The sequence below is a fragment of the Lonchura striata genome, chromosome 2 (genome assembly GCF_050655825.1).
Source record: "Lonchura striata isolate lonStrDom1 chromosome 2, ASM5065582v1, whole genome shotgun sequence".
NCBI lineage: Eukaryota > Metazoa > Chordata > Aves > Passeriformes > Estrildidae > Lonchura > Lonchura striata.
In genome coordinates, this window is record NC_140704.1 from 13,797,025 (window position 1) to 13,820,977 (window position 23,953).

General features: G+C 37.0%; 1 protein-coding gene across 23 annotated transcripts in view; it reads left to right on the forward strand.

Moving 5' to 3' along the window:
- The window catches only part of PARD3 (par-3 family cell polarity regulator), a 441,179-nt gene that overhangs the window by 188,050 nt on the left and 229,176 nt on the right, over positions 1-23,953 (forward strand). For 15 of the 23 annotated variants that reach the window (XM_021542937.3, XM_085564036.1, XM_085564095.1 and 12 more), the window contains one exon: positions 2,059-2,190. The exons of the other annotated variants lie outside the window; for them this stretch is intronic. In XM_021542937.3, coding sequence (XP_021398612.2) covers positions 2,059-2,190 — 132 coding nt within the window. The remainder of the gene's footprint in view (positions 1-2,058; positions 2,191-23,953) is intronic. 23 annotated transcript variants of the gene reach the window in all.

Consider the following 23,953-nt stretch of genomic DNA (forward strand, 5'->3'; position numbering starts at 1 on the left):
AGAATCAATAAAAATTGGAATTTTCTATGAAGTACAGAAATACAGAAAACATCTTGTTTTATAGGAAGAAATTTGTGTTCCTTCTGACTAGGTGATGGTCTGTCAGGTAGTGGGTTATTGTTGGGTCACAATAATGCACACACCAACTGTATGGGTGGTTTTGTGCATAAAATGATTTTTTATTATTTCTTTGTCAGATTCTGATTTTGTTGTTAGACCTGTCCACCACTTTGAACAAGAGAAATTGTTGTTTTGGCTTATAGAAACTGTGCCACCCCTATCACCTGAAGAGAAGAATTGAATAAGAGAAGCAGCAGAAAAAAAATCAGTTTGTATACACCATTCCCTGGCTTTTATGACATTTGCTCTACAAAGCTGACTTCCCCTTTCTAAGCAATACACTGAGCAGGTTTCTAGTTTGCTGTGTGGTTAAGCAGCACTGGAATACTGGATTCTTTTCAGTTGCTGAAAGACACAAAGCTTTTGCTCATTTGTGGCAGGGTAGAGTAATTAATATTGGTAATTTTTTAGGCTGGTTAAAAATATGCAAGCATATTTTTATAAGGTTGTCTTGCATTGGATGAATTGAAGTTTCAATGTCTTGAAATGGAAGACTTTATTTTATACTACATCATCTTTCAAGAAAAGAAGTTTTCATCAATTTAGAAAGCTTAGATTTGATATGCCTGGGAAAGGATTGGTCTTGCACAGGAAGCTTTTAGAAACTGTTCTATTTCACAGTTATACCAAGACCTGAATTTCTTAGTAAAGCCTGTCATATATTTGCAAGAAATAAAGTTGTGAAGGACAATTGTAAAATAATTGATGCTGCATCTAGAATATTGGACTAGTATTGTTCCAAGCCAAAGAAATATCAGTATGGCAAACAGGGGAAGGAAATACTCATGCTGATGGAATGAAGTATTGATTTAAGAGGGGGTCAAAAATCTGCTGTGTGCTATAAATAAGGAAAATAATAACTTTTAGTTGCAAAAGTGCACTGGTGTTTGTTTATTATTTTAGAGGTCTTTGAGATTCTTAAAAATTGTAATATTGGAAAATATGTAGGACTATAATCCTGTTTTAAAAATAGATACTCTTTCTAAATTATATGATTTGGCATGAAGATGGACAAACATTGACTGGAAAAAATACTCTGCTTCTGAAGAAAGTATACTTATATATAGATAGTATATTTATAATTCTCTTTTGAAAAGCTAAGCAGAATTTTAGCTCCATGTATTATTTCAGTTGGAAGGAACTAAGCTATGTAAGCTATTGGTAACACTGACTTTAGGCTAAAGGTAACTCCCATCATTAAGAATCTGCCTCTGTGCTTTTGTTGGCTTTTAGTGATCAGACTGGGTAAGGACTAATAACCTCTAGAAGCTGAAGAATTTGTACAGCTTGTAGTAAAGATGTGCAGACAAATTAATCAATTAAAAAAAAGAGAAAAATTATCAGTCTCAGTAGGATCATTGTATCTCTGTCAGCTCAGTCTCCATCTGCTGCTGTTCTACAAATGTGACTGTATTTGTACCTTCAGGCAAACCGGGCAAAGCATTATTATGTGAAATAATAAATTCAGGTTTTGAACTCTACAGCATGCTATTCTGGTTTTAAAGACAGTACCTGGAGCAGTGAGACTGCTTTGATTGTAAAATGGATTACATAAAGAGACTTGGGAAAATTATAGAGTGGCCATAATGGTCACTGAATGGCTCATTTGGTGCATTTGCTGTCAGTGAGAATGAACTGAGGACAGTGATGCTCCAAAAGCCTTGCTGAGTATGTGCTTGGGAATCTGTACACTAGAGGTTTGAGGTTGGAAAAAGAGGAAGGGAAGCATGAATGGGTGGAAGATCTGCAACTCCACCAAGGCTTTATTTGGGTGTCCCTGGCATTAAGGAACAGGAGCTCTTGCCCTTGAGCGGCTGAGCAATCGCGCTGTCCTTGGGTCCAGTCTTCCTTTTGTGTTCGTTTCATAACCAGCTGCATTGTTAATGTGCAAGGACTGGTTGTTTTTTATAAGACACTTTTTTGTTTCTTTTAAACTAGAAAGATGAAAACTACAGAAGCCTACCACGAGATACTAGTAGCTGGTCTAACCAGTTTCAGAGAGACAATGCTCGTTCATCGTTAAGTGCCAGTCATCCCATGGTGGACAAGTGGCTGGAGAGGCAAGAACAGGTAATATATATGTGTATATATATATTACTTTATCAATCTAATCTTTATGCTACTCCAAGCTATTACGGAGAACTGTATTTTTACCTGACATAGGCTCTTTAATCATGATAGAAGCACCAGCAGTATGCTGACTACATTTGTATGGGATTCCTTCTCCTTCAAAAAAACCTGCATTTAGACTAAAATGGACATCTGAAAATCATTTCATTTTTGAGTTCATAAACACATTCCTATAGTATATGGAATGCTGCTGTTCTTCACAACTGATAACAGGGTTATTTTAATTAGTATTGATTTGATAAACACTGCCATTGAAATCCAACAATAATACTAAGTGGTAGCCAAATGTGGATCAGTTTTGGCACTGCACTTTTAAATGCTTGTTATTTTTAATACCATAAAACATATTAATTACAAATTTTAAGACAGTATTATGTTTATTTAGTGTCTATTTAAATTGCTTTTTATCTTAAGCTTTTTTGAGACATTTAGCTGTTCCAATTTGCAGTTGTTTTAATTTTATTTATTTAATTCTTAATTTATTAATAAGCTGGTAGTTACAGAGGTTTAAAGGTCTGAAATTCAAATTACCTAGCAGTCATTTCATGTCTTTATATATGTCTGAAATTTTCAAAGAAGTATCTTCAGATGTATATAGAAAATGCATCTTTAATATGGAAATTGGAAGTACAGCAGCAAGCTCATATGTAGGGTAGTGCATATGTAGCCTTATTACCTCATTATTTTTCTTTATGCAATGTGCCATGAAAATACTGAATTTCTGCATTGAACAAAAATGTACAAATTTTCTATTTTACTGTAATAGGACATAAAACCAAATTTTGCTTTATACAGAAGAGCTTCAAAATGAAATTTGTTATTTGTCACAGCCCTGGCTTTGTTGTACTGTACTGTGTGAATGGAAGGGAAGGTTTATAATCCAATCCCTGGTGTCCTAGGACTGATCTTCACCCACAAATCCCTTATGGATATTTGAAGTTTGGCATTGCTGAATCATAGCATACTCCAAACATTCTTTATTCAAGCCCATTCTTAGTTTAAAAGGAGCTGAAATAATATCACAGAGTATTAAGAAAAACATCAGCCTCCTCCCAAATGTGAGTTATTAACTATTTTTATGCCTCGTAATTATCTGCAAATTAATTATATGTTCTATGAGAAAAATTCTGTCTTTGGTCTTTCTATTCTTTCCTCTGCACATTTAATGCCAGCGTTCTTTCTATCGCTGTTTTCCTCCAAGAAGATACAGTGTTAGGTTGGATGAAGTGAGCTGCTGTCTCTGTGTCAGCTTGTGTTGAAAGGGAAAGTCAGTGCTCAGATTTGAAGGCACCTCCTGTATCAGTTCTGCTTGTTTGATGTTGTCAAGGCATATTTCCATGCATCATTAGATTTACACTATGGCAGTTAATGAAACTGTTGTCTCAGCAAAAGAAGTTGGATTAGAAATCTTAATAGTAATCATCTTGTAAAATGTTTGGTACATGAAATTTTAATATATTTCATATTAAGCTTTGTGTTGATTTTAGTCTCTGAACAGCTTAACTAGTCCTATTTGTTCACCAATTAGGTAAATAATTTGCCAGTAGTGGTAGGCTGGAAGCATATTTGTTACCAGAGTTAACTATTTGCAGTTTGAAATTGTAAATATGATGTTTCTTTAGAGCAAGTTCTCTGCTTTTTATTTGTAATGCTGTTTTTTTAAGAGAGATGGTTTATTCTTTGAATATGTTAATGATTCTGCATGTACCTGGAAGATCAAGAGCTTCTTGCAGTTTAGTATCAGCAAGATAATTAGCTAAACTGAAACCTGTTTAGCAGCATACCTACAGGAGAAGAAAGTCTGTTGGGAGAGTGGGATGCACTATAGGGAAGAAGGGAAGGGCCTGGCAGGGGATGGAGTAGCTGCAGACAGAGATATTCTTCCACACTTTTTGGCGTTTTTTTAACATCTTCTTCAGTATCCGCTGTGGGATGTTGTTTCCCACTGGTTGTACCTTCACTTCTGAGAAGGGGAAGCTCAAGGAACAAGGTTGCAGTCTGGCAAAATCAATTTATTTAGCAACTTCAGTTGTGCTTCCTTTGTGCTTGGCAGAGCTGTGGAGGGGCTGGAGTGCACCCACCAGGACGTGCACAAAGAGTAGCAGACAGCAGGTCTGGCACCAAGGGAAGGCAGCAACAGTGCCAAGAAACCTGTAGGGCAGAACCCATTACAGATACCAGGGGTATTAAAAGTCCTGATCTAATGTGCCTTTATGGCTTTTCAGAGAAGGTAATGGAAAACATTGAGTTCATCTTGCAGACTTCAGAGACTTTTTGCTGGATGAAGGCTCTTCTGTCTGGGCTCAAATTATTTGTCTCAAAGCTGGCCTTATCTCTTTCTTTTGAATATAAGGCAAGAAAGAATTCCATGGTGATCTTTGTGACCTTCTAGCCTAAATGAATATTCCCTAGAATTTGAAAGTGTGATGTGCCAAAGAAGGACAATTATTTTTGTGTGGACAGCACCTCATTTCCTATGAACAGCATTAGGGAGCAAACTGTAGTGCTACAGCATCACAGCTCTTTCTGAAGATGAAACAAGAGACATTGTTTCTGGGAAACCATTATAAACCCCTGTAGCAGGGATTAATAAGGGCATAGAATTAGGTATGTTCAAGTAGGTGTTAGAGAAATAGTTCTGTAAACTTGTCTGGGTTTAAGCAGCTAAAAATGGAGGAATGTATGAAGCCTGTTAAAATTTCTGGCACTAATTACTTTTGCTCGTATCTGTTGAGTTTTACTTGGGTTCTAGTAAATTAGAGTGATGCATCAAATAAATGGAAAAGACTGTCTGGTTTACAGGTTCTTTAAGGTCTTCTGGTTGTATGTGCTGGTTAGCTATATCTGCCTAACAATTGTTCCCAGTTAGTTCCAGAGCCCTCTGGTTGTTCACAGGATAAATGACCCATTTGTTTCTCAGTAACTTCTGGTATTTCTCAAGCCCATGACATAAGTAATGTGAAACTCTATACCAAAAAAAAAAATTCACCACTATGGAGCCAAAAATGCAAATTCAGTTTCAGAATACTTTTAGAAAGTTAAGGATTTTTAAGGGGCTTTTTACAAGGTCATGTAGTTATAGGACAAGGGGGTATGACTTTAAACTGACAGAGAATAGATTTAGATTAGATACAAGAGGGAAATGTTTCATTAGGAGGGCAGTGAGGCACTGAAACTGGTTGCTCTAAGACGTTGTGTACCATCAAGGCAAGGTTGGATGGGACTCTGAGCAACCTGGTTTAGTGAAAGGTGTCCCTGTCCATGGCAGAGGGCTTGGAGGTATAGGTGATCTTTAAGGTTCCTTCCAACCCAAACCATTCTGTGATTCTGTGATTGTAGTTTTTACTCTTTCACTCAATGAATTCTTTTTTATGGATTGTCAAGTACTAGGAAAAAAAAAAAGTGCAATCTTTAATTTCATTCTGAAATATCTTAGAAAAAGTTGGTTTTTATTCTTTGCCTTGACCTCCACAACACCTTCCTTTTCCCCACAGCAACCAAACTTTAAAGAATAGTTGAAAAAACCTTATTTTCTCTGAAATTTATTCATATATATGGTAATGTCACTTTTATTTGAGAACTCTTTCTTCCTTCAGTTCACCTCAAGACTTGCTTGGGCCCTGATCAAATCTGGCCTCATGCTGTTTCATACCAGGGAGACATGAAAGGGAATGCATGAAAGAGTTAAAGTTTTCACCAATTCCTTAAGTTTAGGTACACAGAAACTTTCTCTCACATGGTCATTTTTGTTTTATTAGTCAAATATTGGAACTGACAGCAAACAAGACACCAAGAATTGGAACAGTATATTCCTTGCTCAGCTTGTTGGGAATGGGTGCGAGGACAGCAGGAGAGGAGGTCATAAAACAGCCTCATTTAAGTATGAAGCAGATTTGCAAATACAACAGGTTTAGTGGAGTTGAAACTGTATGTAATTACAGTTTAGTGTAGTTAAAACTATATGTAATTCTATATACATACAGGTATCTATATTTTTATACATGCATGTATTTGGTGTTTATCTGTATTTATTGGTGCATAAAACCAAAGTAGGAGATGGAATAAAATTTCATAGTTATTACTGAAGAACATGTCTGATTCCTAAGTGCCCTGTAGCTTTCTGGTATCCAGCAAAAGCCAGACTAGAGCAACCCAAATGCATTCTGGAATGGCAAGAGAAGCTGGCTACTACTGCTGTCTTCTTGAGCAGAAATGTGCTGTGTGGAACACTTCCCTCAGCTATTTTTGTTCATGACATCTGTCCATAGTAATCTGGTTCAGTTTCTCTGGTTCCTGTTGCAGCAGGATCAGACGTGGCAGTAGCATATGGGTCTTGTATCTCCAGCTGTAGGGTACCTGCCTTCAGCTTGTATTTTCAGCAAAATAAGGCCTGCTTTTAATATGATTGAAGATGCTCTCTTCAAACATTTGGATACTATAAATTAATGCGTTTCAGCACTGTCAGTTGAAAAGAAATAATCAAAGCTTCAGAGGTAGGTTGGTGAATTTAAACCACTAATTTAATGTGGATTTGTCAAATGTTTGTGTAACAATGAAAAACGTGTTTCTATTTCATGCTTTAAAAAAGAAGGCAGCAGTGCAGCTCTTTTATTTTGTTTATTTCTAAATGTTTCATAGTGTTATGGCTAATGTATATATTTTTGTTTTCACTAGTGTACCTCTTTTGTGCTTCTCCTTGTTTGACTGGTATACTTTGGCTTTTTTTCTCTAAGTTTTATCTTTTATAGTGACTGTAACTGCAGTGGAAGTAACTGCAGTCTGTGAATTCTGTTTCGTGTCCTGAAAGGCTCAGGGGTGGAGGTTTCTATCTCATACTCTTCACATGCAGAGACTGAAACTGCAGTAAAAATTGTTACCATTTTAAGGAGTTGGGCTTTAAGATTTGGAAAAAGAAATAGCTAGGCTTCAATTAGAGGAATAATTTTTAACTGGTTATCCATTACTCTATAAAATGCCAGGGTAGAGTCTATTGCTTTCCTCTCTCTCTCCAAGGACCATGTGCTTCATAATTAGTCTCATGTGGTAACAACCTTAATGAACATGGAAGATGGCAGCACATACATTATAAAATACAAAGATAGTTTTAAAGCTTATCATACTCCCTATAAAGGATATCTATCACAAAAATAGAGAAATGCATATGTTCAGAGCTCTAGGCACAGTGCAGAGAGCTGTCTTTTGGGGGGCTGTCAGTGGAGGTCCTGTATGAAATGCAGGCTGTATGTGTGTGTGTAACCATGAGGCTGCCCAGCAATTGTGAAACGAGGCAAGAACACTAAGGCTGATCATGGGAGGAGTAAATATAACCAAATGTTATGTATTTGCTTGTTTCTGGCTTGGCAGATGATTTAATATTGAGTCATTGGGCATAGTTGTAACCAGGGGCAGGTAGAAGTGACAGTGCACTGGTGGAGGATTTACTTACGGTTTGTGTTAAGTAAAGAGTTGGTTGGAAGACCTCAAGGTGTCCCTGCAGGAGTTCAAAGTATCCCTAGTCCCATATTGACTTGCAAAAAATTTTTTTTTACTATTTGAGATGGGTTTTTGGCCCTGTGATCACGCTGGCTTCATTCTGATAGGGCTGTCAACAGCCCGGCTGCTACAGCAGTTGTTTCTTCTGGATTTTGTACTGAAGATGATGGAAAGCTTGTTTTAGCCAAAGAATATTTTCTCTTAGCTGGTGCTGCTACAGGTAATTAGGTATTGACTCCTCTCTTTATTTCTTTATATTGGCAAGATGTGAACTATTTCAGCACAGGAGATCAAATGCTTGGATGAAATGTTAGCTATCAAGTGCTGCCTTCTCAGCCTCCACTCAGCATGAAGAGGGACAATTACAACTCAGTAAGGGCAGTGGTCTGAGGCAGCCAAATGCCCTGTCTGGCTGCCAGAAGAGCACCTTGACATCTTGGAGCTGTTACTAAACAAACCTTTAATAATATTTTCCTTTTTTTTTTTTCCTCATTTTTTCTTTGACTATTCATCTCTATGGAATATATTATATATGTAACATGGTCAAAATTTGTATGCAATTTCTCATAGCATTTGACTTCCCATAAGACTATTGTGGTCACTGATGTATGTGGAACCACAATTAAGTAATTATTCTCTAGATTTGTTTCAGTGTTCTCCCTCTGTTGCTTTTATTACATGAGCAAAAATGCTATGTGTAGCGCGCCCCAAAACGAGAAACCTGTATTTCAGTGATTATAATGTGAGTACTTAAAAAACATGTCCAAACTCTTGTTGTTTACCACTGGAGTGTGGATCTGCACCAAGCTGAGGTGTGCATGAGCTCACTGTCATTCCCAGGCTGGATGTGCTGGGCTGCTTCGAGCAGCTGATGCTCTGCTGGTGAAGGGCCCAGTCCCCACAGACATGTCTCAATCTGGGAATTGCTGGAGCTGGTTCTGGTACATGTCAGAATGCTTAAAAAGGGCCAGGGAAGGGGAAACAAGATCTTATGATGGGCATGTAAGTTCTCTGTTTCTGTATTTATGGTTTCTGCTTTTATGGTTAAAATTTTTACCCTGTTTTTCTGTGGTGAGAATCAGAATCACAGGTCTGTTCTAGGTATAAATCTGACTTTGGATCTGACTTGATTCAGATCCAGATTTCTAAATCTAATAATAATTTCCATATTTAAAATCAATTTGATTTTTAAGTCCTATCTTGATATTTTTTCTGATTTTTTTTTTTGTGTATTCATACACCCATAGAAGAGTTTTCATGCCTCCTGAACTCAAAAGAATATCTGTGTTTTCCTGTATAAACCTTAGATGTGAATATGTTAATACAGATATTTCTTGAATATTCTCTGAATGTTTGTGTATAACCACAGAAACAAAGAAGCCCTAAAGAGAAAGACTTATTTTTATGCTGAATGCATCAGTATGTACAGAGACAGAATCAAATTTCAAGATACAACCAATGTAGTATGCATTAGTATTAAGAAAATATTAATGTGGAATTTATAAGTCCGTGCACTTTCATAGAAAATGGACATTTTTGGACATGAACATAATTGTATATTTTGGAGAGAGAAGACTCATCTTATTTGTTTTGGAGTCATGAACAGATTTGAAGTTGTTTTTCAGTGCTGAGGTTTTCGGTTTATATGAGGTAGGAGGTTGGAATAAACAGCTTTATTGCTTGGGGACAGCTGTAGTGGTGATGCTTTTATAAACACTGTTTCATGCTGGCATCTATCTTGTTCTCCTTTCAAAAATAATATGTCATTTCATACTGTGTATTAAATAGGTGAGGCAGTTGGGGGCTACAGTCTGCTTTCAGTTATATGCTGCTGTGTAGACATGAATTCAGTGGCAGAATGTAACTCCATATGTGTCCACAATAAAAAAAAAAAAGAAGTCAGACATGGCAATTTTACAAAAATACTCATGGTTTTTAATTATCATAGCAAAAGACATGCATCATGTTCAGGTGTGTATATCCTCACACTCAAACACTCTCACCCTCAAAGATGTTTAAGTTGAGGCAGGCAGATGATGGACTACTGTGAAATGTAAAGAATCAAAAGCTCATGTTGGAAGATGCCTGGTCACCTGTTCCTGCCTTTTGTAGGAAGGAGAGCCTAGGTGAAACTACCTGGTACCCAGTCCAGTCCTGTCTGACCACCTCCAGTGATGAGGAATATATCATGTTCTTAGGGAGGTTCTTCTGGTAATTGATATAACAAAATCCCCCCCAAAAAATCAACTAAACTAAACCAAACCAAAAAAACACTACCACCAAGTTTTTCTGGTATTAAGATGAAATCTTGCCTGAAGCAACTTGTACCTGTAGCTCCTTGTCTTCTCTTTGTAAAGAGAAAGCCTCTGTCCTCTCTGTAGCTACCATTTAAGTACACAAATAATGTGATTAGGTCCCCCTGAGCCTTCTTCAGGGAGAAAAAACTTCCTCAGTCCTTCTTCACAGTGCATGCTTATCAACCCTTTAATCATCTGCATGGGCCTCCTCTGAGCCCCCTCCAGTGCATCCTTGTCTTTCATGGGCTGTGGCAGCCAGAATTTGGCACAGTTCTGCAGGTGCAGCCTGAGTGGAGTGAGATAGCACAACTCTGTCTCTGCTACTGTCTGCTGTAAGACCCACTCTGTTTTGCAGAAACTTCCTGGAAAGTGTTGTCACACATGAAAGGCATTTTCTGACTTGCTAGTAACCATGGACTGCTATTTTTCTGCCCTTTTGGACCAAGCTGTTTAAATAATCCTGTTGTTATGGAAATTTATGGTAATGAAAGTACCATACCAGCAGTATAAATAATACTCTCTAAAATTGCAGAGAGATCCTGTAGGAAGGTCTCAATTATTGCTGTTAGGGTTTTTTTGCTGTTTCCTAAATATTTTGTGGAACAATATTATCTTGTTCTTTTTAGACTTCTGTGTGTCCATGGCAGCAGGTCAAATAATGACATCTGAAAATCCATTAATGACCCTGGAAAAGCATTTTGTCTAAGGATGTGTCTAGTGCTTTTTTTCTTCTTTGTTTTCTTTCTTCATGCTGTGAAAAAGGTTTATCTTCTCATATGTTTACTTTCTACTTCAGGTGTATATAATATAGCCCTACAAATTGTTTATAACAAAAATGCTCTCTGTTTTGATAATGTGCTACTGTGCAGGATGGGAAAGTGGCAGGAGTTAGTCCTGTTCAGGGCAGCTTGGGGTGGTGATGGTCACAGCTTGGCCCCTGCACAGCTCTCCCTGCCTGGGAAGGAGCGGCGAGAGGCGGCCCCGAGGTGGCCGAGTGAGCAGCACCGAGCAGGAGCCTCAATTACAGAGTGCCACAGTAGTGCAGAACTGAAATACATTAGTAAAATTAAAATTTGTCCTCATTCCCTCGGTGGGTAATACAGTTAATGAAAATAGATCTAACCAAATTAAGATAATTTATTTCATTAGTTTACAGCACTGTAAAACTTTTCAGGGCACTACAGCCCTTCGGTGGAAACCTGAAATAGATGCAGTTCCACTGATCACTTCAAAGACCACAAAGGTTAAAACTTTTAAGTGTATTAAAGCAATTCTGTTAATTGTGTCTATAGAGGATTCTCCCTTGCCCTTCCTAGTAAAGTATTCTTAATTTAAAATTCACATTATGCTTGTTCTGCATTCTAGCCTTTTAACCAAAGTGTAAATATCTGATTACTTGTGTCTTCGAGGCTTAAAAAGAAATTATGCATTTCTGTTTCAGAAGGTGGTACTGGTAGTACATGGTATTGATATTTTACCTTTTTTCCCCTTACATTTTGTATTCTTATTTGCTCTACCTTTCTCTTCTTCCTATGTATGTGCTTAATGATTTGTAATACAAGTTGCTATGGGGCAGGAGCCAATTCCTTGGAAGGAAAAAGGTGCCATCTTTACACTCCATTCCCTAAATCCCTTTCCTGTTTCATTTTGTGTAGTCTTGGTGCTAGTTTTTTCTATGTTCTATGAGAAAGACACCATTCAGAATGAGGTTATCCCAGATGCTGTAGGTTTGGGTTTTTTCACCAAACCACAGGATGATTGGGCTTGGAAGGGACCTCTGTAGACCATGTAGTCCAACCACCTGCTAAAGTAGGTTCACCTGGAGCAGGCTGCACACAATCATATCCAGGCAGGTTTTGAATATCTCTGGAGAAGGAAACTCCACAAACCCTCTGGCAGCCTTTCCCAGTGCTCTGTCACCCTCAAAGAATTATTTTATTGTTCCTTTCAATTTATTAGAAAACCCAAGACCAACAATTTGCTTGCTTTTGTTGTCAAACCAAGCTTTTATAAGTCTGCATTAGAAGCCAGACTGGTGTTTGCTTAAGCTTCACAGTAATTTTTAGTTAACCTAATTCATGCTGTAGAATTTTCTTTACCTTAAATGGAAAAATAAGTTCCTTTTTTTTAAAAAAGCTCTGATTTTCTTCTTGATACTATTTTTCTTCCAAATGTCCTATGTTACTTATTTTAAAGTAATATTATTATTTGTACATTATATGTATATAAAGTATATTATTAATTTGTAGTGGAAGGTTTAGTCCTTCCTACACTAAAATAAGAACACTTCCTACAGTAAAATAAACTTTTCTGGACTGGAACATGAATGTGAGAGCTCTTGCCTTCTCCTTAGAGTTTTTTGGGTAAATCACCAGGTAAATCACTGCTGAGACCTGCAAATCAGTTAACTCCAAGCAGAACAGAAATAAGGACAAAGTGGTTATTTTTGGCAAGGGAAAAAGAAAGAATTTATATGAGTGGGAAACATATCTAATTCTTTGAATAATAGCAGGATGATTTTAATAGTTTTTCTTTCAAATTTTTTTTTTTTTTCACTAATTGTGAGGAAGGTGTTTTCAGAAAAGGGCCAAATTTGTCCTTTCTGTTGTGCAAGTGATAGTTAATTTCTCTTCCATAGATGGAAATAGGAAAGGTGCTTACTCTTTCAAGTCCCATGTGGACAGGTCATTTTAATGACATGGTTGCACTTGGCTGTAAATGGGAATGATACTTTGTAACTTAGAGTTAATAATTGAGTTATGTGGAAGTAATTTGTCTGGGTTTTTGTTTTATTTTGGGTTTTAAATTTAATCTTGATTTTATTGCTTAAGTATGAGCATTTCATTATTGAATGTAGTACTCTCTGGCTGTATTAAGTGGTTACTGTAATTTATAGGATACTTTGAGAAATGTCATGATTCTCATGAAGTGACACAGCATGATTTAGAGAGTGCAGCAACTGAGTGAATGGAATTACGTAATATGACCTGGTTGATGCGAGATACCATAAGATTTTAATTTATCACCTCAGTATAACTGGGTGAGAAAAGAAGATAATAGGCCAGCCCGACCAGTTCATTCAATGGCTGCTTTGAAAAAGAGTTCCATTCTAAATTGATCTTGAAACTACTTGGAGTTGCAAATGAAATGGTCACCTTCCTATCCAGGGCCAGGGAAGGGGCAAGCAGGGACAACAGGAATTAAGTTGGTTAGGAAATGGGGCTGTAGGAAGAAATTATTTACTTCTATATATGTCACATACAAAACAGAAAAAACCAAAAATACCTCTCTTTTTTGTAAATACTTTTATTTTATCTGATTTAATAAATAATTTAAAATAGTTTCAAAATACCCAAGAACTAACTGCCAGCTGCCTTGTGGCACTGGTGAGGTTTTTTGCTAAATCGCTGTGGCAGAAAAAGATCAGCAATGTGTAACTGATGCAGTTACTCTGAGGGAGTAACTCTGAGGGATGTTCAATATTCAGAATACACAGAATTAAAGCAAAACCAGCACAACTAGTGTTTTCATGAAGAAGCAATTGATTGGATGAACAAAAGAGCTTCTGTAATAAACTGCTGTAAAGATTTTACTTTTCAAAAACATACTCCTTGTAATTGTGATCTCTTGACTGTGATATTTTAAGAATAAGAATTGTTGCCCAGATTCCATATTAAGGTATTACTTTCATGCCATCTACATGTGGTTAGTTCAACTTCATTTGGATTGAATTTTTTTATACTTCTTTTTCCAGCCAAGAGTTGACTATTTATGAATTTGAGAAAAATCAGTTGGCTATTATTTTCATTTGCTATTGAAAATATTGCTTGTTTTCACAGTTTAAAAATTAGGGAAGTATACACACAAAATTATTTCCAAAATGGGAGGGGAAAAAAATTTATCCTTTGGTTTGTGTACTGCAGGCATTTTTACAGACTGTGAAATAAACACATGAGGAGTGAGGTACCAATATGATAAAAATCTTCGGTTCTCTTAATATTTCTTCAAAATACTGGGCAGGAAGCCATTGTTCAGTGACTTTGTTTCAAAGCTTAATTTTCTCTTCCTTTTGTGGTACCCTCATTTGTCTTCAAAAATCTTTACTTTCCAAATGTGCAGGAACTCATGATTGCTTATAATTTCCACTCATTTATCCAAAGCACAGACTAAATTAAATGTCCCAAAAGAAAGCAGCCATATCTGTTAGCATCTCTGTTTAAAATTATTAGAAGTTGCATTGAGTATTCCATCATGACATTTTTATTTATCTTGGTTTTCTAGGCAATAATTGTTACAACAAAGCACAGACTTAATAAAGCAAGCCTATCAGTAGTTCTTCCTTGTAGTTACACTTTACCACTATAAATAGCTTTCTCTTCATGAAAACACTTTTAACTTGTCCTCTCATCAGAACTGATAGATTTTTCTAGTGACTTGAAGGTCTTTAAAACTGTTCTCCATGCAAAGACATAATATAATATTTCAGTAGGATAGTGTGTATTGTAGCATTGTGGGTAGGTGAAATTAATGTAGCTCAAGGACTCTGACAATTTTTTTCTCTAAAATACCAAATGTCAGCTTTACTGAAAAACTGAAATTGGGTAGGAGGCACTACAGCTCCATACTGGTGTGTCAGAAGACAGCAGAAAATACTGAGATGTAGGCTGGGAAATATGTAGGAAAAAAAAAGTTGACACAATCAATGTGAACCCACATTGATCTACCACATATCTACCTACACCATTGCAACACAGCTCCTTAATAATTGTTTAATTTTATGGCTTCTTGTGTTTGAGACACTCTGTGCACATCAAATAAAAGGAGGCACAGTGGAAGAGTTGTGCCCTCCCATGGTGGCCCTGGGGCTTTGAGCACGTTGGTGTCAGGCACGCTTTGACTTGTCTTATTCCAAAGGCAAACCTCAGAAACCTTGGGTGAAACCAGAGCAGTGCTTGCCTCTGCTGAGTGCAGCTGAGACTCTTCTGGGTGGTGGGAGTCACTTCGAAACCATCCCTGGGGCTGTTTCAGCAGAGCAAACTGCAGCTGCTGGGGCTTGCTCAGGCTGGGTGTTCTGGTGAGAAGTGGAACCTCTCTGGGTCATCTCAGCCAGGAGACTCAACAGAGATAAAATTAATTTGATTTGTTATGCTATCCTTGTTTGCCAGTTAGAACACAGCAAACCTTCACGTTCAGTTTTGTAGTTCAGCTTTGTTGCTTTGCTCATCCATATAAACATTGGAGTTAAATGAAGTATAGGCCCATACTTGTTTGAATACTAGAAATACAGAGCAATTCATTAACTGCTCATTTTAAAGTGTTGTCACTGATGACATGCATATATACACATATGTATGAGCATCTGTATGTTTACATGTGTCCATATATAACTTCTAAAACTTTGAGACAAAGCTTTTTCATGCAATTATTATTTTTTTTAAATATTCATGTTGCTCAGTTTTCAGTAATTTTCTTTATATCTTGTGCTTATCTTGATAGCATCAGTAATTGTTTTAGATAAGAAAATGCCCAGTGTGAACTTGTGCATACTGGAAGAGGTAGTAAATAAATATAATTAAAAAAAAATTATTCTGTTTTTTTGGCCTTGCAAACAAACAAACAAAAAAAAACAACAACAAAACAAAAACAAAACAACAACAACAAAAAAAAAACAAAACAAAAAAACCCCAGTGGTCTTTATGGTTATGTCTACAGCTAGCCTGAAATGACAGTGATGGCATAAGATGCTGGGTTTGTTCAGTCATGCAGACCAGCATCAACTGAATTATTTTAATGATCTGGAAAATTGGTCTTAGATCGTGTGTTTTTAAAGTAATAATAATAATTATTTAAGTTTAGATTCTAAGAAGATCTTTCAGGAAAGGCTGACCTTCGAACATACAGGTCTTATACATTAATTTCTTGATTTTCAAATCCTGGATTATTTTTCTTTCCCTGTTTTAATACCAGTAGTCTAAACTGGGATAGCTTTTAGGTAATTGTGGTGACTAAAATCTAAGAGACCCTAAATAAGATTGGGGGTCACCACAGCTATTAGTGTGTCACTGTCTAACAACATGGAATCTGGGAAGCACAGTCCTCCTTGCATCTGGAGCAAGAAGTTTGAATATAATTTCAGAAGGAATGTTTCAGAAATGAATGTTCAGAAGGAATGTTTCAGAAATGCTCAAATAACCAGTTCATGCTCAGTTCTATAGTATTATAAATCTGTAAATGGATTCTGCAAGTCACCTCTCTAATCTCAGTGACAAAGTTAATTTTTTCCCCCCGAAGACATTAATTTCACAGTGTGGGAGAGTATAACTTGCTTCCCTTCTGTTTTAGTAGATTGGCAGAGCAGATATCACCGTCCCTGACACATCATTTTTTCTCCATACAGTACAGTGTACTTTGGGACTGTAGCGCAGCAGTGAACTGGCCCAGGAATCACAATCTGGGCTTATTGTCTTTGTGTATCCTCAAGGAGTAATATTTTAAAGTCACTGCATCTGTTGGTACTTAAGAGCATGATTTTTATGTTTAATTTTTGCCAGTTTTTACCATCTGTGTATCTGTTTTTTGGCTCCTCACTTTAATTTTTCAGTTTAATTTCTCAGTTGCACTGGGATTGCTTTCTCTTTCTCACACATGCTCTTTTTGAGTCATCTATGAACTTATATTAAAAAAAAAAGAAATTATTTACAGCAGTTGCATAATAAAGTTCTTGGCCTTGACATTTTGATTTTTTTTAATGATCTCTTTATATTGAGTCTCCTAGTAAATGCATGTCATTTTTGGAGGTGAAATAACTTATTATACTTTGTTTAAGTTTTAAAAAATTACTTTTGGATTAAATTGAAGCATTTTGGCGGGAAAAGCTAGCTTGATCACATTCGACACATTCTAGTCTTTCATACTCATTTAGTTTTTAATGCCCAGGAGGGAACAATTTTCTTGAGAAATCTGTGTTATAATCATAAACAGACATAATTCAGTAATTTTCTCATGAAACATTGGCTGAAGTTCTCGCACTAATGACTTGAAGCTCACACAAGCGGGAAGGTTTTTGTTTAAATTCCAAGAAAAATAGTAATGAAATACATTAAAATAGAAACAAAATATACATGCAGTGTGTTACGGGCTGTTTTCAATAAAAATGATGTATCTTCATCAATTGAATATATGTCTCACAAATTCAGGCATGTTCTAGCATTTCAGGAATGTTCTGATAGTACTTGAGTAATTTTCTCTGATTATCCCTGATAATTTTTTTACAAAAATTTACATTGTATAAATAAATGTTTAAAGTACAGGGGTAACTGTATAGCACATTTATCAAATGTTTTGCTTCTGTATGCATTTGTGAGTATTGAAAACTCCGTTGCTGCTCTGATCTTTTTCTTGACTTACATATTTTGCTTCTTACTTAAAATATAATACATTCCTTAAGGTCAAATTTAGTGGCTTTTTAAAAGCATGCTAGGTTCTTTTTAGCCTCTTTCAAATATTTGTAACTGAGGATTTTACAGTTTGTATTTACCTCCTGGTGTACTTGCGTGATCTTAGTTGATTTTCAAACCAGAATATGGACTTGCTTCCCTTTTGATCTTTTCCCCCTCTCCCTTGGTTTCTAATGAATATTTTGTGTAGTGCTGCACAAAACATTGAGTAAGGATTACATTAAAATACCATCACTAGCAGGTGAAAACATGTTCCTATTTGAATATCTGGCTCTTATAATCTATAGTGCCCTCTCTCTTTGTGTGGGCTGCTTTGCATTATTAACAATACTGTAGATTACCACAAGACCAAAAAAACCAATACTTTGTTCACCTGAGAAAGGAAGTGCTTGTTCACCTTTTGTTTTGAAAGGAGCTTTCATTCCTACTCAATTCTTGTTGTGTCTTGCTGTGAACTTTAAAAAAAATTTCTTAGAGGAAGAGGACTGTTAGTGCTTATCTTAAATTATTAGTTGTCATTAAAAAACATAGTGGTATTTTCCATATTTACTAGTAGGGATTCACATTGTATTTGAATGGTACCAGAAATTACTTAAATTACATTTTTCCAAATTTGAATTCCAAAATTTTCCTCGGCTCTAAGGATTTTATTACTGCCAAGTTTAAATTCCCAATTTCCTGACAAATATTTTGTTATTTTAAGTAAAAAGAAAAGCTGAGTGAGCAAACTGGTATCTATTTCCTGGTGTACCGAAAAATGTGCATGTTTTTACTACTCTAAAAACAGGGAGTTGATTTAGAGTTGATAATATGTAATCAAGAGACTGCTGATTATTTGTTATCCTGTGGCTTGACTCTTAAAAATTTGTGTTTTCAGTTGTGAGTATGAAATAAGAATAAGAAGTAGGATGCTTTCAGTCTGTTAGAAAGTGCCAGTCCCCTCTGCTGTCTGTTTTTCCTTGCCTTTACATGGAAAGCAAGTTGTCTCATATTCTCATGAGATGGAGCTGTAATACCATGACAGCAAAACCATGCATGCATTGGTCTTTCCATAGTGTCAGTTTACGTTGGGCTGAGAGAGAATTCAAGTAGTATTAAGTATTCCTAATGCAATGATGAGAGCAATCCATCTGTTTCCAGCAGCATCCCCTCTGAACTGGAGTCTTGCTCTTACCTTGAATTTTAACTAACTCTGTAAATCTAAGGATAACCTACATTTGAATGCCAGACACTCAGCTGTACTTTACTGTATATTTTAAAAGGCTTGTTGGAAGCTCGATGTAAACTTTAGTCTTAGGTAGTTTCCCAGCTGACTGGTACGTTGAATTAATTGAGAATGGGAAGGGCTGGTTCAATTCATTTCCATCCCTTGTATCTCAGTCATTTTCTGCAACGATGCATAAGGATTGATTGCCATAGCAACAGTGTTTTAGCTTGTACTACTGTGAATGTGGTTAATGATAATAGAATTATCTACTCATTTTAAATCCTGTTATATTATTAGGTCATCTGAGCCATCCTCTTGCTATGTATTGAGTTATTCCCTGTAGCCTATCTTGTAGTTCTTTGTCCATGCTGCTTTTACAAGTGTTGAGCAGTGGGGATTCTGCTTCTTCCCTTGAGAGACTTTAGAAATCTGATATATCACTCCATTAAGGACATTTTCCTGATATTTAGCCTCATTTTACCTTCTTTCTTCCAGCTACATGGATTTGTACCACATGGAAGTTCTGTTCTTATCTTTCTCCCTATCCAGTATTTAATCCTACTTATTTACTTGTGTAGGATATAACAAGCTGAATATTTGTGTACTTTGCATAGGATTTTCATATAGAGAAAAGCAGGTTTATAAACACATTCTTTGTTCTTCTTTAGTACCTTATTTAGGCAGGAAACTCCCTTGTACTCAGCTATTATTTAGATTACCTGAACTGCATAGACAAAAAGCTTCCAACTTTCCCATGTTTAACTCTGTTTGCTGCAGCATATGCACCACTGGATGGGTGGTTCTGGTGTGTGCATCTGTGCCTCGCTCTGCCTGATGTTCACAGTGGTCTCTGGTGAGTGGGAAGATGTAGTTTTTTTTTCTCATAAAGCTGGAGAGATGTTCCTTCATCCTTGCTACAAGTCAGCAGAAGTCACTTCTCTCTCTGTCCTTCCTGTGTGGCCAGGCTGACGGTGGATGTGCATTGGTATCTCTGTTCTCCTCCACATCCACAGGTTGCACGCTTTCCACTCTGGAAATTTACTGGATTTCTAGATACTTTCTTCCTACATGGTTTTTCCACCATAAAGAGAAATATTTTCCAGTCATGTCCAAAGAGACATACAAGTGGAAATGCAGTAGTCTTTTCCTCTTCAGGATTTTCAAACTCTGTGCTATGTGTAGGTCAGGCAGACCAGAAATTAGTTTAAAACAAATAAAATACAGTATTTTTGCATACAATGGGACTGTGGGTTACTTGCCTATATGTTGCATCATTGGCCCACTCCATGTCTGCTTTCTCTCGTGTTGTTGTGGAGCTGCTAAATAAGACAGAGAAGTAATGTAATCTTTCCAGTAATCTGTTGTTTTCACTGCTACTTATGCTTTTTGACTAATTTTCTTCATTAATATTTGATGTCATACTGTTGCCCATTTTCTCTTGTTTTATTCATCTGCAGTATAAAGAAGTACTTATTACATTAATATTCATCCCTACTACCCCAAGAGGGCAAAGGACTAAAGGGAATTGCTATTTGAAATTACTTTTAGAGCTAAATTTGATGCAAAATTATTTCATACTGCAGTTAAAACCAGATATATTAAATATACATCAGTATTATCACAGAGTAATTATTTTATGTCTGGTTATTTTTCTTGGGTTTTTTTGTGGTTTATTGGTTTTTGTTTTTGATAGGTGCTTCTTTTTCCAAGATTCTTCCCTTTGAAGCTTAGGCTAGATTGCATTTCTCAGAATTCTTTATCTTGCATTTATTCTTGTTTCAATTTCCTCAGTCACCAGGATTCTCAGTCCACCAGTGTAATACAGTGAAGTCTCACAAAACTCATGGATCATGTTTTAAAAGATTGTTTTAAACCTAAGTTGTATTTTACTGGCAAATTCCATCATTTTGTTTTAACTTACTCTTCCACTCTTTGGAATGCATGTGTGCAAAATAATTAAGTTTTGTTATTTGTTTTTATTTTAACCAAACTGCAAAAAGATTTTAAGTACTAATACTAAGAAATCATTCTGAGCCTGTAAATAGATGAGGACAGACCACAAAAAAGAAGAGTAACCTGCTGATTATATTAAATGAAAATTCATAGGTTTTGAACTAATCTGTTTTGTTCCTCCCTGTTTTTTCTTCAAATCATATAATCTTATGAGAACACCATGAGATTTATTAATTTCAGTGAGGAGCCTTTGAGCCTTTGTCAAAGAATATTCTATTTTTTTTTTCTAAATTGCTTTTGCCTTTATAGTAAATCAGTTTTAATATATCATGGCCTTTACCTTGTCTCAGAGGTCCACTCTCTGATTCACTCTTCTAGTCCTCTAATGATAGAGCAGATAATTTTCTATTTCCCATCTAGTCAGTACTGGTAGATCAGTATTGTCCTTGCACTGCTGTCTGCAAGAGCCAGAGTTGGCCATAGCGTGGTGCTGGACTAGCCCAGCTAGATTGTCTGAAACATGATGTGTTCTGTGACACTGGAAAGTGGAAATGGCCAAAGATCTTGCCCAGGGATGTAGAAAAAGAAGCTCTCAGTGCAGCTTGATTTCTAAAGCCACTTCTTACTGAAATCCTAGCACTTGCTTGTTGTTAAGGTTTCTTCAAGGTTTCCTTTCATCGTTTGAAGAAAAAAGCCTCAGAACGGGAAGGTAATAGGACTTGCTTCCATCTGGTTTTCTAAAAGTATTTTGTTTTTCAGGTTCGGAAAATAGGTGTGAAGAGGTAAAGCAAAATGAACATTTTTTCCTGGATATCTTAGACTGAACTAGTTTCATTGATGTTGCAGTTCATGTTTATTTTATTGAGCTTTATCAAGTTGATTGTTAAATGGTTGGTTCTGTTGTCCCCAAGTTGGTATTTCCCTAAGTTATGCCCTCCCTTCCAGCTGTCCCCCAAGGAATCCCCTCTCCTTGCTCCAGACCCATCCCCACCTGTCAAGGCAACCCTGCTCCTTCTCTCCTGCACATCACAACAACCCCACCCCTTGTTCTGGAAAGTTCTCTGTCATTCATTCCCCAAACCAATCCTTAACTGAATCCTTTCTCCTCCCCCCATCATGATTGATTGATACCCTGAAACCCACCCCAAGTGTTACCCCATTGGGTGTCCAGTTGCCTCCACCCTCTGTTTAAAACCCCGTGCACTGAGGTGCTTGGGGCTCTCCTTGTCTTGGCTCCTTTGACGTTGGTGCTCTCTGTGGATAAGCCAGGTGGAACTTCAAGACCTGGAGAATCTCCTCTGCCCTCTTTACCCTGCCTTGCCCCCTTGGAGAGCTGCTTCTCAGGCTAGAGCTGGGATAGCTCTAAGGTTCTGGCCATGACTTTACCCCAGCCAGGCAGTTCCCCACGCTCATCACTGCTCCGGGACATCGGAGAGCGAGCCCGGGCTCCGGTAGGCAGTGGCAATTGATTGGCTCATCTGGGATTCAAATGTGATTTTATGGGAAATTGAAAAGTTCCTGTACGTTTGGAAACCTTCAACCTGGCTTTAGCTAGCTTGTAACTGATTAAGTGACAACTAAGATAACTTTGTAAAAATCAATGTTTAAATGTGGAGTTTAACAGTGTTTATGTTTTTGGGACTTAGCAGTGTTTATGCTTTTTTAATCCTAATCAACAAACAGTTTTCTGGTTCCTTACTGAATTTTGCTCCCGCAAATGCTACTGTTTACCTTCAGAAAGTGTTTATGTAGACATCTATGCATAAAGTGCTATGAGTGATGAGAAGCACTCAGGAACATGGTTCTCTAATGTGTCTATGACTTCTTTATTTTCACCTCTTTTTGGGTGGGATGGATGGAGAGGAATTTGACCACAAGATGTGTTTTTTTTCCCCTTTCTGTTCATGCATCTTAACATTTAATACATTCAAGAAATAGAATTTAAAAGCATAGTTGTGCCTCTGTCCTAATTTGGTCTCCTCTGAGGAAGATGGTAGAATTTTAGTAATTCATATGGTTGTTTAGTAACTGCTTATGTGGTGACAGATAAAGTTCTGCTGTAGATTAGAAACTTGCAGGGAAAAAACAAATTACGGAAAATAGGTCAGCAGTGTGCAAGGGCAAGTGGGATTTATTCCTGGAAAGCCTGCTCATTTTGAAAGAGGGGGAGTTGCTGATGTAGCGAATTCAGTGAACAAGACACAATTATTTAGATTAGTTGAAAATAGGTAGTGTTTGAAGGAGGTAATAAAAGAGGGATGATATTAAAAGAGAGGTGGACATAGTACAAGTTACTGAATATTGAAATGAGTGCCTTGAGCTGCTTTTGGGACTGCAGATGAGCAGTATCCTTTCAAACAACTGATTGAGGCCACAGCAGTAGAGACATTTTCAGTTGTCTCTGCTGCTGAAAGAAGCAGTCTTGGCCATGCTTTGCTTCCTCCCTTGTGTCTCCCTAAGCTTTTATGAGGCTGTTAATTAGACTGAACTGGACCAGCCTGGGAAATGTAACCAATTAAAATTGTTTTTATTAAACATTAATTTTAATTTAGATCTTTTGTATAATGATACAAATGCTTGAATAAACTGAAAGGAGAAGGTGGACAGAGGAATCCAGTGCCAGACATGACCATCTGGGGAGGGGAGAAGAGGAGACTGCTGCTTTCAACAACCCACATCTGTGGTTTGTGCTAGCCTTGCAGGATAATGAAATGCCAGGCTGAGGTGTTATTATGGGCTGCAGGAAGGAAACACAATTGCTTGGAAATACTGTACCACCATCACACATACTGAATTAAGTCCAAACTGCTCTGACTTGGTGTGGAAAAGGAAGGGAAAGAATTGCAAATGGAAATAAAATCTCTGAGAAGAAGTTTAAAAAAACTATTTTTATTGAGGAGCTGGGATCTCTTCTGTTGCCACAAATGATAATAAATAAGTTATTTCTTGAAATGCCCTCCTTTTTGTAACATGTAGTTTTTGAAGGGCTTCTGGAGCTGTGCTTGTAACAGTTGTGTGATGGTCCTACACTTTGTTCCTTGGGACATTTTAGACAAAGAGGTTGTCTTTGGTGGTTCCTGGATAGCTTAGTGAGTTGGTGATGATGAAGTTTGGCTGTTGATAAAGTTTGTGTTTCATCACATGCTGTGTAATGGTTTTGCATGGCAGTGAGCAATGCATGTGTGCTGATGCAGGCCCAGGACCAAACTGCTCCAAGGGAGCTGTTCCCAGCCTTTCTCCAGCTCATCCTCCAAGAGGTGAGGAGGCCTTCTTGGTTAAGTTCAAGAGTACATGTA